General features: G+C 44.2%; 1 protein-coding gene across 2 annotated transcripts in view; it reads left to right on the top strand.

The window, feature by feature from the left end:
• Positions 1–527: 527 nt before the first annotated feature.
• trpn1 (transient receptor potential cation channel, subfamily N, member 1) overlaps positions 528–14,761 on the top strand; it is a 56,234-nt gene continuing 42,000 nt past the window's right edge. Inside the window, exons 1-3 of one of the 2 annotated variants that reach the window (XM_059010416.1) lie at positions 528–952; positions 1,986–2,087; positions 13,770–13,865. In XM_059010416.1, the coding sequence (XP_058866399.1) occupies positions 803–952; positions 1,986–2,087; positions 13,770–13,865 (348 nt within the window). In that variant the 5' untranslated portion in view covers positions 528–802. The remainder of the gene's footprint in view (positions 953–1,985; positions 2,088–13,769; positions 13,866–14,761) is intronic. The other variant, XM_059010417.1, reaches the window with a different exon arrangement.

Below are 14,761 nucleotides of genomic sequence, written 5' to 3'. Positions count from 1 at the left end.
ACACTGCTGTTGTACCCTTGAGCAAGGTACTTTACCTAGATTGCTCCAGTAAAAACCCAACGGTATAAATGGGTAATTGTATGTAAAAATAATGTGAAAAATGTATAATGTGATATCTTGTAACAGTTGTAAGTCGCCCTGGATAAGGGCGTCTGCTAAGAAATTAATAATAACATACTGTACACGATTGCAGTGAGTTTTTGTAAGGGCACAATGTTTGAAAGTGGATATATGTTCATTTGAAACCACATTTTTCATTTAAAAAATGTATGAATGAAATCCATGACATGAAAACAACTCTGTGCTCAATATGTACATTGACATAGGCAGCTGTTTCAGAGAAGTTAACTAGACCGTCTGTATAGTGTTAAAATAAACTGCCCTGTTAAAATAAACTGCCCATTATAAAATGAGCACAGATACGCAAGCACTTGATATCCAGGGTAACGGGGATGCAAAGGCGGAGTTTAAAAGGTTTAACCCAGCAGCGGCTCTGCAGAAGGGGCCCTCATTGGCAGAGGCTGGATAAATAGTGAAATGAACGGCTAGCTCTCCAGTCTTACCTCCCACCAGGACAGTGGAATTGACATTAATCACCGAGGGAATTAGCGGGTGGAAGGAAACGAACTATCTTTAAACTCATTTGAAACTCTAAAACACAGTATACCAACAGTAACTGGCTGACAGATAACGTGAAAACAAAAGACATTTATTCCGATGGGGATGATGTTTAAAACAGAGACATCTGAAGGTTTCTTTCTCTCCAAAACGGAGTGAAAACAAACAAACAAACAAACAAACCATGTCAGAAAGCAGCTCCGTGAGTTGTGGATCCACTGTGACTTCAAGTGATCGAGTGCTTTTACTGGCGAGCAGGGGAGAATGGATCGCGCTCGAGCAGACACTTAAAGGTATTGAAAAGGGAGACCCTGCAATCTCACACATTGATGAAGTGAGTAGGATCATTTCATATATATATATATATATATATTTTTAATCAATTTCATATTCCAGTGCTACATAATCATTTTTTGAGTTTTGCTTTTATATTTTATCATTGCAGGGTTTTTAAAAAAATTATTTCTTACTTACGTACTAACTTACCTACCTTTTTATAACAGTATGTATTTAAAATAAACCAGTGATGAGCAACCTATCCTTGTAATTAAAGCTTTTAACACTGTATGAGCACTCAGTGTGTACAGTATTCTATTGAAATATACCAGTAATTAAAGACAGTGACATAGTAACTACAGCTGTACATTGGGCCGTTTATATTGCAAAACAGCGTAAAATATAACATGTAACAGCACATTCTTAGATCAAGCATTTAAGTATTGCAAATTGTAAGTGAACATATAAAGCAACAGCAGGCAGGAGGTATGGGGTGTATGCATAGGCATTTGGGCTTGAGACCAGCATATTCATGACTTTTAGTGCAGAATACAGTATTAGCAAAACATATATCAGCCACAGGCAACACATAGAGACTGGGACAGGATCCCCCCATTCTGTGCTCCTTTCAGAACCCGTGCTAAACACTGGTTGACATGTGGCTTGAGCAGTATTAGAGTATCATGAAGTGTCTGGTGTAACTGTCAGGACTGAGAAGTCTGTCACTGGACTTTGACCCAGTTAATAGCCCTCAGTGGGACTGGTTTTAGAAGCTAGTGCAGTAGGTCTTGAGTTCACAACCAGCTTCCTTACATCTTGGGAGTGCAAATTAAAAAAGAATTCAGCAGAGCCTAACCTGAGATCGATGGTCTAGCCATATAGACCAAGGTTTCTAGTACAGTTACCCAGTTCCTTGTAAAGTGAATCCCACATTAACTCCAGCTTTGCACTTTGCAATGTATTCCCAAGGCTGTCTTTTGGAGTGCAAGCCCAATGCTGGGTATGCATGTACATGAGTATATTAAGATCAATGAACAGCCCTATTTTTTGCAGGATAAGTAATATGCAGTATTTCTTTTAATGTTTTTTAGGAGTCAGGTTTGACCCTGTTGATGATTGCAGTCAAAGAGAACAGGCTGTCGATAGTGGAGAGATTGCTGGAGCTAGGAGTGAACCTAACCGATCGAACAAAGGTAAGTGACACGCAGAAAGTCCATTATGCTAAGCAAGCAGAGAAATGTCCCGACTCTTAAAAGACCATCAGAAATCAAAAGAAAAGACCACAAAAACAACGTGTAGCTAACTGCAAATACCATAAAATAAGAAAAACAGTTGACATGACATTTGGAGCTATTTACTTTTTAAGTTGTGACACAAGTTACAGGGTTCTCTCGCAGTCAGCAGCACTGTGGCTGGGGAATCTTGATTTCTAACAGTCTTTTTTTTCTTTCGTTACCTGTAGGAAGGCTGTGTAACAAAACCGTCTATAGTTGGGCAAAACATGAATTCCTGGGAGCACTCTTAAGAGCTAATCCGTCTTCATTTTTCTTCCCCTTACGTGTCAAGAATGCCAATAAGTTGTTCCTACAAGGAGGGTGGGGGCTAGGGGGGGTTGGTGCTCCTCGAGGAAAAGGTCATACACTGCTAGAAAAAGCAGGGAGGTGCAGAGAACCATAAAGAAGTCTGAATTCAGTAGCACTGACCTTTAAATAGAAATACTGCTGTTAAATCCTCTCCCTTTGAGATGCGCTTACCCTGTTGTTGCTGATGTCCTAGGAAGAAGAAAACAAAACTGTGGAGCTGAATTTAGTGATTGTGAAAGGGGGTGCTTGGAGCACTAGACACTTGAACACTTGGCCAGACTTAGACACTACCGACACCACACAAAATATCATTTCACAGCATGTACTATAGATCCTACAGGACAGCCTACAGGCACCAATGATAACTACTCAGAGGCGCTGCACGCTAGCAGTAAAGAATGGATACAACAAGCTTTTTGGGTATTTTGAGTAAACTCTATTATTATTATTTATTTATTAGCAAACTCTAGACATAAGTGCTGCTCTGTACATCTTTAATCAGCGCCCATAAGGTTTGTTTATGCAGTCAAATCTCGTTAACTAGAACTCAGATTACAGAAATGTACACGTGTAAGATATTCCAATGTCCTGGCTTGAACGATATAAAATCGTATACTGTATCTAAACACAATGTCATTTTTATATAGGTATTTTGGTTTTAGTTTGCTGCAATGTAGGCCGATATGAAATGTTGTGTATAGTGCTTGGTTAACTTCATATTCAACTCACCTGTTCAAATCTGCTGACTGAGATCAGGAGGGATTTTATTAAGAACTGGTGCTGGGAGAGATTCTACCTCAGCAATGCTTTCCCTGCTTCTTGTGCAAAATTCTCAACAGAACAATACATTATTCTGGCCTTGCTTATCTAGCATTCCAGCTGATGAAGCTTGGGACCGCTGCACTCGCTACTAAACACTGGTCCCTGTCTCAGAATGAAAATGAGCTCTTGTTTGGTTGTTCAACAGCAGTCCCATAGACATGTAAAGTAACAATTTTAAATGCACGCACTGCAAACCCATGCACATTTCATGAGGCTGTTGGACAAAAACGAGTCTGAGCTTGTGTTTCACACAGCAGCCTTCCAGACAAATCCAGACAACAGTATTCCCACTGGAGGAAAGCGGTTTTGTCAACGTTTACATAAATGTAGTTTATTTTTGGTATTAATTATGGTTTTTTTATTACTTGTTTATGGGAGTTTCATTATATTACCTCAGTATATTTAATTTTATTTCCTGTGGTGATTCAGCATGTAATTAGGTCAGGGTTAGTGGAGAAAAGGGCGAATGGCCATAGTGACGGGAAGCTCCACCGTTAATGGAAGCAGCCAGCTGGATAGTGACAAGGTTGGGTGGAGTATGTGTTAGGTTGGGAGTTTTTGAACCTCCCCAAAACCAATAAAATAAATATGTTTTAGTTTTATTATCAATTGTTGCTAACCCTATGTTAAACAGTGTAAGCATTGCTTAATACTACTGCCTACCCAAAATGTACCAGACTTTTATGAGGGACATGACTCAGAACCCCAAACAAAATCAAAATGTGACTTCTTGGGTCTTCGGCAGTTGTCTATGCACTTTAAACAATGCAATGTGCTGTATAACTCTGTCTGTCACCCTCAACAACCAACGCCATCGTGGTCACAAGAACAGGGCCCTTTCCTGTCTGACGCAAACACCTTTTTTGTATTAAAGAAAGAAAAAAAGAAAAAAAAACAGTTTGGGAAGATTTTTTTTTCTTTTGTTTTGTGGGAGTCTAAGACTTATTCTTCTATACCATAGAAGCTGAGTGGGTTTTTTCCATCACTCCATGCAATTAAGATCTCTGCTGCCACTGAAGAGAATGTAACTGCTGTCCTTGTTTCCCGAGTGAGCGGCGTTCCAGCAGTTATTATTGCCTCCACTTGCAGATGCCTGTACCACCCTGAGTGTGTTCAAGTGCAAGTCCCTTCTCAAGGAACGAGTGGAGGAGGGTTATTGTATTCAGCTACACCAACAAGCACTAGGAGGGGCTCAGTGAGGCTGCACAATCCTGGGTGACTGTGCACAGCTGAACAGAATCCTGCGTCTGTGAATCTAGATGTACAGTCGTGTGCACATGTATTAGAACTCCTCCAGATGTGGCATTTATATACCTTTATATACCTACCTGCGTGAAAACCTCTGGGTGTAACAGTTTCAATTTCCAGTCAGTAATGAGTGATGTAGAAACAATAGGCACTCGTGAAAATGTTACACCACTTTGTGCTTTAATTAGGCATCTTAAACAACTTCGAAAAAGTCTCATGCATGGTACCATGTGTGGCTATGTGTTCCTTTTCTCTTACTATTTTAAATTAATTGCATGTGTGGCCTATTACCATCATGAATTAAATTAGACAATTACTTTTCCCAGATTTTCATTTCCAGTGGTTTGATTTCATATGCACAACAAATCAAAACTACAGAAGCAATGGGGTGTTCTAATACATGTGCACACTGCTGTATGAGTTGAATGGTATTCTCTAGATTCACTTTGTCAGAGGTTTGTTTAAAAGGGTTAAAGTATTTTGAAAGCATCTGTTCGATTGATATGTGACGTTCACTCCTAGCAGCCCCTGAAGTGTGTGCTGTTGACACAAAATCCAAACTCACAAATTAAAGATCCAGCTTCAAATGACAGGAAAATGAATGTAATATTTTAATATATTATTATTATTATTATTATTTATTTCTTAGCAGACGCCCTTATCCAGGGTGACTTACAATTGTTACAAGATATCACTTTATACATTATTTCACATTATACAGATATAACAATTTTTTTTTTTTTTTTTTTTACATACAATTACCCATTTATACAGTTGGGTTTTTACTGGAGCAATCTAGGTAAAGTACCTTGCTCAAGGGTACAACAGCAGTGTCCCCCACTAGGGATTGAACCAACAACCTTCCGGTCAAGAGTCCAGAGCCCTAACCACTACTCCACACTGCTGCCCCCAATATATATATATATATATATATATATATATATAATGTAACCCAAAATAAAATCTGTACAGTAAAAGAAAAAGAAATGAAGCAGTAATAATGTAAATAAAGCTAGGGAGAGGTAATAAAATGGATTTTAAAATAGTGGTCAGCACTTAATTAACTCCTGAGTCACGCACATCAAAGATTTAAGATTGTGAAACTCATTGACAAACTGACCGGGGTGCGGGTGAAGATGTTTTGATTGATTCTACAGTATTAGGGAGATACAAGCTACGGGTGTAGGTGTCAGTTGTATATAATAGGCAGTGTTGTGTGATGCACTGCCGTTACAGATTGTGTCCCTGGTCGGTGAGATGGAAGGAGGTTAAAAGCTCTAAAATGCAGACGAGCCCGGCTCTTTTGCATCGTGGTTAAGATGCTTGCTTGTGGTGCGCGGGGTCGCCGGTTCACGCCCACGATAAATACTGTGAAGGGGAAGTGACTCAGGTGCTGGGATTATGCAGTAAACATTAACTGACATGGCAATATGAATCACCAGGGGATTTATAATATCTTAGTAATAAGACTCATTGTCTGTGTAATAATAGACAGAGAGACAGACCGTCTGTGGTTGTTGACTTACACTGAGCACATCTTTCTGGCCCATTACCCACGGGCTGGGCCTTATGCCAGACACTCAAGAGCATGAGAGAGAGACTGAATAGGCTGGATGCTGGTTCGCTGCACCAGTGCACAGGTGCTTCAGAAAGTCAGGCTTGAGCTTCAGTAATGGTTATCGGAGGCGTGCTGAGGTCACTGTGGAGCTTCAGTTATGGTTATCGGAGGTGTGCTGAGGTCACTGTGGAGCTTCAGTAATGGTTATCGGAGGTGTGCTGAGGTCACTGTGGAGCTTCAGTAATGGTTATCGGAGGTGTGCTGAGGTCACTGTGGAGCTTCAGTAATGGTTATCGGAGGTGTGCTGAGGTCACTGTGGAGCTTCAGTAATGGTTATCGGAGGTGTGCTGAGGTCACTGTGGAGCTTCAGTAATGGTTATCGGAGGTGTGTGAGGTCACTGTGGAGCTTCAGTAATGGTTATTGGAGGTGTGCTGAGGTCACTCTGGAGCTTCAGTAATGGTTATCGGAGGTGTGCTGAGGTCACTGTGGAGCTTCAGTAATGGTTATCAGAGGTGTGCTGAGGTCACTCTGGAGCTTCAGTAATGGTTATCGGAGGTGTGCTGAGATCACTGTGGAGCTTCAGTAATGGTTATCGGAGGTGTGCTGAGATCACTGTGGAGCTTCAGTAATGGTTATCAGAGGTGAGCTGAGGTCACTCTGGAGCTTCAGTAATGGTTATCAGAGGTGTGCTGAGGTCACTCTGGAGCTTCAGTAATGGTTATCGGAGGTGTGCTGAGGTCACTCTGGAGCTTCAGTAATGGTTATCAGAGGTGTGCTGAGGTCACTGTGGAGCTTCAGTAATGGTTATCAGAGGTGTGCTGAGGTCACTCTGGAGCTTCAGTAATGGTTATCAGAGGTGTGCTGAGGTCACTCTGGAGCTTCAGTAATGGTTATCAGAGGTGTGCTGAGGTCACTCTGGAGCTTCAGTAATGGTTATCAGAGGTGAGCTGAGGTCACTCTGGAGCTTCAGTAATGGTTATCAGAGGTGTGCTGAGGTCACTGTGGAGTTTCAGTAATGGTTATCGGAGGTGTGCTGAGGTCACTCTGGAGCTTCAGTAATGGTTATCGCAGGCGTGCTGAGGTCACTGTGGAGCTTCAGTAATGGTTATCGGAGGTGTGCTGAGGTCACTGTGGAGCTTCAGTAATGGTTATCGCAGGCGTGCTGAGGTCACTCTGGAGTTTCAGTAATGGTTATCGGAGGTGTGCTGAGGTCACTCTGGAGCTTCAGTAATGGTTATCAGAGGTGTGCTGAGGTCACTCTGGAGCTTCAGTAATGGTTATCGGAGGTGTGCTGAGATCACTGTGGAGCTTCAGTAATGGTTATCGCAGGCGTGCTGAGGTCACTCTGGAGTTTCAGTAATGGTTATCGGAGGTGTGCTGAGGTCACTCTGGAGCTTCAGTAATGGTTATCAGAGGTGTGCTGAGGTCACTCTGGAGCTTCAGTAATGGTTATCGGAGGTGTGCTGAGGTCACTCTGGAGCTTCAGTAATGGTTATCGGAGGTGTGCTGAGGTCACTCTGGAGCTTCAGTAATGGTTATCGGAGGTGTGCTGAGATCACTGTGGAGCTTCAGTAATGGTTATCGGAGGCATGCTGAGGTCACTCTGGAGTTTCAGTAATGGTTATCGGAGGTGTGCTGAGGTCACTCTGGAGCTTCAGTAATGGTTATCGGAGGTGTGCTGAGATCACTGTGGAGCTTCAGTAATGGTTATCGGAGGTGTGCTGAGGTCACTCTGGAGCTTCAGTAATGGTTATCGGAGGTGTGCTGAGGTCACTCTGGAGCATCAGTAATGGTTATCGGAGGTGTGCTGAGGTCACTGTGGAGCTTCAGTAATGGTTATCGGAGGCGTGCTGAGGTCACTGTGGAGCTTCAGTAATGGTTATCGGAGGTGTGCTGAGGTCACTCTGGAGCTTCAGTAATGGTTATCGGAGGTGTGCTGAGGTCACTCTGGAGCTTCAGTAATGGTTATCGGAGGTGTGCTGAGGTCACTCTGGAGCTTCAGTAATGGTTATCGGAGGTGTGCTGAGGTCACTCTGGAGCTTCAGTAATGGTTATCGGAGGTGTGCTGAGATCACTGTGGAGCTTCAGTAATGGTTATCGGAGGTGTGCTGAGGTCACTCTGGAGCTTCAGTAATGGTTATCGGAGGTGTGCTGAGGTCACTGTGGAGCTTCAGTAATGGTTATCGGAGGCGTGCTGAGGTCACTGTGGAGCTTCAGTAATGGTTATCGGAGGTGTGCTGAGGTCACTCTGGAGCTTCAGTAATGGTTATCGGAGGTGTGCTGAGGTCACTCTGGAGCTTCAGTAATGGTTATCGGAGGTGTGCTGAGGTCACTGTGGAGCTTCAGTAATGGTTATCGGAGGTGTGCTGAGGTCACTCTGGAGCTTCAGTAATGGTTATCGGAGGTGTGCTGAGGTCACTCTGGAGCTTCAGTAATGGTTATCGGAGGTGTGCTGAGGTCACTGTGGAGCTTCAGTAATGGTTATCGGAGGTGTGCTGAGATCACTGTGGAGCTTCAGTAATGGTTATCGGAGGTGTGCTGAGGTCACTGTGGAGCTTCAGTAATGGTTATCGGAGGCGTGCTGAGGTCACTCTGGAGCTTCAGTAATGGTTATCGGAGGTGTGCTGAGGTCACTCTGGAGCTTCAGTAATGGTTATCGGAGGTGTGCTGAGGTCACTGTGGAGCTTCAGTAATGGTTATCGGAGGTGTGCTGAGGTCACTGTGGAGCTTCAGTAATGGTTATCGGAGGTGTGCTGAGGTCACACTGGAGCTTCAGTAATGGTTATCGAAGGTGTGCTGAGGTCACTCTGGAGCTTCAGTAATGGTTATCGGAGGTGTGCTGAGGTCACTGTGGAGCTTCAGTAATGGTTATCGGAGGTGTGTGAGGTCACTCTGGAGCTTCAGTAATGGTTATCGGAGGTGTGCTGAGGTCACTCTGGAGCTTCAGTAATGGTTATCGGAGGTGTGCTGAGGTCACTCTGGAGCTTCAGTAATGGTTATCGGAGGTGTGCTGAGGTCACTCTGGAGGTTGGGGTTTTCTCGAGGTCTCTCGTGTGAGCAGAAGGGGTGAGGGTTATAATTGTGTGTTTTCTTAGACCCTCTCAGGCTAGCCACGCAGACTGCTACGGCTCAGTAGCCTGGATTGAGCGCCTGTCCACAGCATTGCCAGCATTGCTGTGTATGAAAGCATGCATACTGGGTAGCATGGTGATGAAATGTCTGATGTAGCGGTGATTTAGAGCAGTGGTATTGCTGTTTGTCCCCTCCAACAGTACAGAGTACAGTGTTTAACATTTTATATTGCACCAGTGATAATATTTATAATACCTAATATGGTATGTTCTAAAAAAGTCGTTTTCAACCTTTGGTATGTGACAGGTAGGTGCTCTTTATGACGATATGATTCCTCAACCACAAAACTCCCTTAATCTCACTGTGGTAATCTATCAATTTGTTTGTACCACTGAGTCAGAGAAATTAGAAATTATGATGAGAGGTATTTGTTGTGAACTTTCAAAGTTACTGATTGGGAACCAAAGCAGCCACTGTGTTGTTGATTGTGGTGAACTCTTGTCAAATAATTAGATGATGCCGTCACATTTTCAGTGAGAAAACCGGTTGTAATGGGCTAGGTCTCTGTTTTACAACAGCCTTTTAAATTGCACATGGTTCACCTGGTGGTCCCTGCTGGAAACACTGGTACCCTATAGGAATCATTATCCTATAGGTACCCTATAGGTTATCACTCAGCAGATGTCATTTTTGAGATAATTTTTGAGTGTGTTGGAAAACATGGATTGAGAATTGATTAGCAGTTTGCTACGCATGTGGACTGGCAGAGCTATACTGGTGTTCTTTTCTGAAAAGAAACTAATATTGCAGATAGCAGACTGTTTGGTTCAAATTGCATGTACTGCTAACAATTGATAAGAGACCTTGTTTCTACAAGCTTCTTGTCCAACATTGACTGCAAGCTAACAAGATAACAGTGCTATGGACCAGGAGGGGCTAGGCTCTAAGACTTTTAGGAATACAAAGCATAAAGGGGCTAAAAGGCTCCCAGGGACTGCCGTTGGACCCAAAGGTTCACAGGGAGAGTAAGAGATAATACCACTGGACTCAAAGGGTCTAAGGCAAAACGGAGAGAAGATGACAAAAACCAGATGTATGGACCTTTTTGGGGCACCAGGGGTTTGAGGAATGCACTGAGTTCAGAGGTCGGATAATGAGTTGTACCTTTTCTATTGGTTAAGTGTCGGAGAAAGAGGAGGAGAGAGACACCTATGCAGAAGGGTATTTAATGTCATGCAACAATTGTAAGAACGAGTATTCTGTTTGTCCTGTACCTGGGACCAGACTCCCTGCATATTTCAATAAACCTAACAACTGAGTGAAGAAAAGGACTCTGTGCATTTTTCTTGAATCTACTTACTCATCATCCTCTTTTTTAAGTTACATCAGAGTGGTTTATAACTGAAGTTTCCTTTTGATTCCTTGGTTATGTGTGATATGAAAAATAAATGAATGTTATACTACCTAACCTAGACCTGCACACTGTGGCTGTCAGACTTTGAAGAAACCATCTGTAGGACTGACTGGTATGAGAAGGATATTAGAGTCCTTCAACTGTCTCCACTGACTGGCTTCACAGAAGAAATTCTTTATAGGTGACCAAGCAGAAAACCCACAAGGCCAGTCGTTAAAAATATTTATTTGCACTGTCCTGTCGGGGTATTTCTTATGTAGTAGTCTGTTAACACATGTAATTGATGGGGTCAGTCAGGATCCTCATAGCTGAGTAGCTGATTGAACTTATAACTTTAAGTCCAGTCTTTAAGGTTCCCACTCAGCATAAGCACCGTGGCGAGGTGTTCCCATTCCATACCCCCACCGCTAAACACTGCTGAGTTATTTGAACTCCTACATGCAATAAGCAAGCAGGAGGAGCCTTTTCAGATCGTGTAATTAGCTGCAGCTCCCGCTGTGCATTACTCTATTTTTTGTAACAGCTCAATAACCTAATTGCCTTATTTAAATAAAGATTCCCCTCTACCATAAAAAGAAACCACTGAATGTTAAAGTTAAAGAATCAGCAGTTTTTTTTTTTTTTTTTTTCTTGAATATGTAATTAAACCTCCATTACTTATTTTTTGCGGTTGCTCACTCAGAAAAGACAAGTTTACAGAAGTGAACCTAAAGGCTGTACTGTGGTACTTTTGCACATTTTCGCTTTACCATATGCCCCCCCCCCATACTTTAACAAGCCTGCACCATGACAACCAGCGCTCCAAACTGAAACATGATGTAGCCCGGCCTCCCCACCCTCTGCACTGCTGAGGGTGTGACTGACCCTAGAGAGGCCGTGGGACCTGCAACCAGCGCTGTTTAGAATAGGGTTAAATACTAAGCAGCTGTTCCCTGCCACGAGAGCAGTGTTGTAAGGAAGCTGTATGCTGTAGTTATATTCTGTACTGCACTGTACAGGCAGATCTCTCAGAATACTTTACTTTAAAGAACCTGTTTTATTGTAGCTTTAGGAAAGCACGCCGATCTCAATGCTGTTCTTTGTATCAGGCCAGGTTCAGGTTCCTGTCCTGTAGAGTCTGAAAATGCTCACAGTGGAATCAGCGAGGGGCTCTGCAGAGTCTGAACATGCTCACACTGGAATCAGCGAGGGGCTCTACAGAGTCTGAACATGCTCACAGTGAAGTCAGCGAGGGGCTCTACAGAGTCTGAACATGCTCACACTGGAATCAGCGAGGGGCTCTGCAGAGTCTGAACATGCTCACAGTGGAATCATCGAGGGGCTCTGCAGAGTCTGAACATGCTCACGCTGGAATCAGCGAGGGGCTCTACAGAGTCTGAACATGCTCACAGTGGAGTCAGCGAGGGGCTCTGCAGAGTCTGAACATGCTCACAGTGGAATCAGCGAGGGGCTCTGCAGAGTCTGAACATGCTCACAATGGAATCAGCGAGGGGCTCTGCAGAGTCTGAACATGCTCACAGTGGAATCAGCGAGGGGCTCTTTAGAGTCTGAACATGCTCACACTGGAATCAGCGAGGGGCTCTGCAGAGTCTGAACATGCTCACAGTGGAATCAGCGAGGGGCTCTGCAGAGTCTGAACATGCTCATGCTGGAATCAGCGAGGGGCTCTGCAGAGTCTGAACATGCTCACAGTGGAATCAGCGAGGGGCTCTGCAGAGTCTGAACATGCTCACAGTGGAGTCAGCGAGGGGCTCTGCAGAGTCTGAACATGCTCACACTGGAATCAGCGAGGGGCTCTGCAGAGTCTGAACATGCTCACAGTGGAATCAGCGAGGGGCTCTGCAGAGTCTGAACATGCTCACAGTGGAATCAGCGAGGGGCTCTGCAGAGTCTGAACATGCTCACAGTGGAATCAGCAAGGGGCTCTGCAGAGTCTGGACATGCGCACAGTGGAATCAGCGAGGGGCTCTGCAGAGTCTGAACATGCTCACAGTGGAATCAGCGAGGGGCTCTGCAGAGTCTGAACATGCTCACAGTGGAATCAGCGAGGGGCTCTTTAGAGTCTGAACATGCGCACAGTGGAATCAGCGAGGAGCTCTGCAGAGTCTCCAGCGAGGGGCTCTGCAGAGTCTGAACATGCTCACACTGGAATCAGCGAGGGGCTCTGCAGAGTCTGAACATGCTCACAGTGGAATCAGCGAGGGGCTCTTTAGAGTCTGAACATGCTCACAGTGGAATCAGCGAGGGGCTCTGCAGAGTCTGAACATGCTCACAGTGGAATCAGCGAGGGGCTCTTTAGAGTCTGAACATGCTCACACTGGAATCAGCGAGGGGCTCTGCAGAGTCTGAACATGCTCACAGTGGAATCAGCGAGGGGCTCTGCAGAGTCTGAACATGCTCACACTGGAATCAGCGAGGGGCTCTGCAGAGTCTGAACATGCTCACAGTGGAATCAGCGAGGGGCTCTTTAGAGTCTGAACATGCGCACAGTGGAATCAGCGAGGGGCTCTGCAGAGTCTGAACATGCTCACAGTGGAATCAGCGAGGGGCTCTGCAGAGTTTGAACATGCTCACAGTGGAATCAGCGAGGGGCTCTGCAGAGTCTGAAGATGCTCACAGTGGAGTCAGCGAGGGGCTCTGCAGAGTCTGAACATGCTCACAGTGGAATCAGCGAGGGGTTCTCTCACACCCTGGTGCAGATTTTGCTGGATGTTCAGGAAAGCAGCCGATGATCAGGGCATGGTCCTGTGATGGTGTTGCCAGTAAGATGACCCTATGCATGTTCAGGTTCATGTCTGCACTCTTTGGGTGAATCAGAGGCAAGTAGGTGGGTCAATAGGGTGGAGCTGTTCATTTTGCTGCATTTAATTATTTGTTGACGAGCACAAGCTTTCTTCTGGCTGCAACAATTTGGTCACACATTGCAGTCAATATTTAAAATGGCCTCGTACAGATTTCAGTATTCTTAAAATAGCTTCTCTTAGTTTTGGAATTTTTAAATTGGTTGGTACGTACGGTTCGCTTGCCCATCTCGTATTGGCTCTTCAAATTCCAAATGCTGAATTGCTGTCGCCCTGACAGATCACCGCTCTTCTCCAAACCAAGGAGGCTTGCATTTACCATTCTGTCAGCCGGTTGTGGTGCACATGATCCACTGATTAGGATTTGTTTCCCCAGGATGGCAGGACTGCTCTCCATGTGGCTGCAGCTCATTCCAAAGATGAAATCGTCAAACTGTTGGTAAAGAGAACGGATCCGAATGTACCTGGAGGGGTAAGTACAGCCAGATGGTTTTCATCTTTCTATTGTTGTCTCATTTGCCACTGAGATGTACGCTCACAGCAACTGGGGAGCGTCTTCCATTGCCGTGTTTCCCAGCACTTATTGAACAAATTCATTTGAACAGATTGGCAACAGATCTTCGGAATTTGGAACGTTATCAGATTATTGGCAGATTATTTAAGAAACAACCAAGACAAAAGTCTTGTAATGTGTAGTCCTTCCCGCCCATCCTGAAGCTCAAGCCAGTATAGCTATTGTTCTGGTGGGCTTCAATAATTTCTGTAAAGCCGGAGGTAGGGAAACAGCAGCGAAACAGAAATGTAACGTACAGCTGCTGCCATGCAGGTTTCCAGTGGCCCCATAAACCCTGTAAACATGCCAGGCTGCTGTGTTTGCCCTCTGATTTACAGTGTGCTGGCTCTCAGCGAGCGGAGAGCGGGGCACAGTGTTGGAGGAGACGCCCACAGGGCCTCGCAAACAAAAGCCAGGGGCTTTATTTACGACCCGACTACCCTGCTGATTTACTGACAAGGACATTTTTCTAAAGACAGAAAGGTTTCTCTTTTATCTCTCTCTCTGTTTGTTCTCCCTCTCTAGGGTTTTTTCTTTTTTTACAGGGCAATTTACTCTTATACGAAACAACAAGTTGAAAATGTGCCTGTGAAATTCTTGATTGGTGATCATTAACAGCTGTTCCCATTTTTCATACGCCTTTATATTTCAATAGATCAGAACTAAATATAGAATCCTGTCTATTCACCAGAGGGATAACTTTCCTAGATTTACCTGCAGTTCAAATTTATATCGACCTGTGATATAGTGACTTCAGACTTCAAGTGGGAATGTTGTCTTATGTAGATCAAGCTGTACTGTTTTTTATTAAGTCT

Source organism: Acipenser ruthenus, chromosome 3 (genome assembly GCF_902713425.1).
Source record: "Acipenser ruthenus chromosome 3, fAciRut3.2 maternal haplotype, whole genome shotgun sequence".
NCBI lineage: Eukaryota > Metazoa > Chordata > Actinopteri > Acipenseriformes > Acipenseridae > Acipenser > Acipenser ruthenus.
Note: the sequence above shows the minus strand (reverse complement) of the source record. Positions and strands in the feature narration are given on the sequence as shown.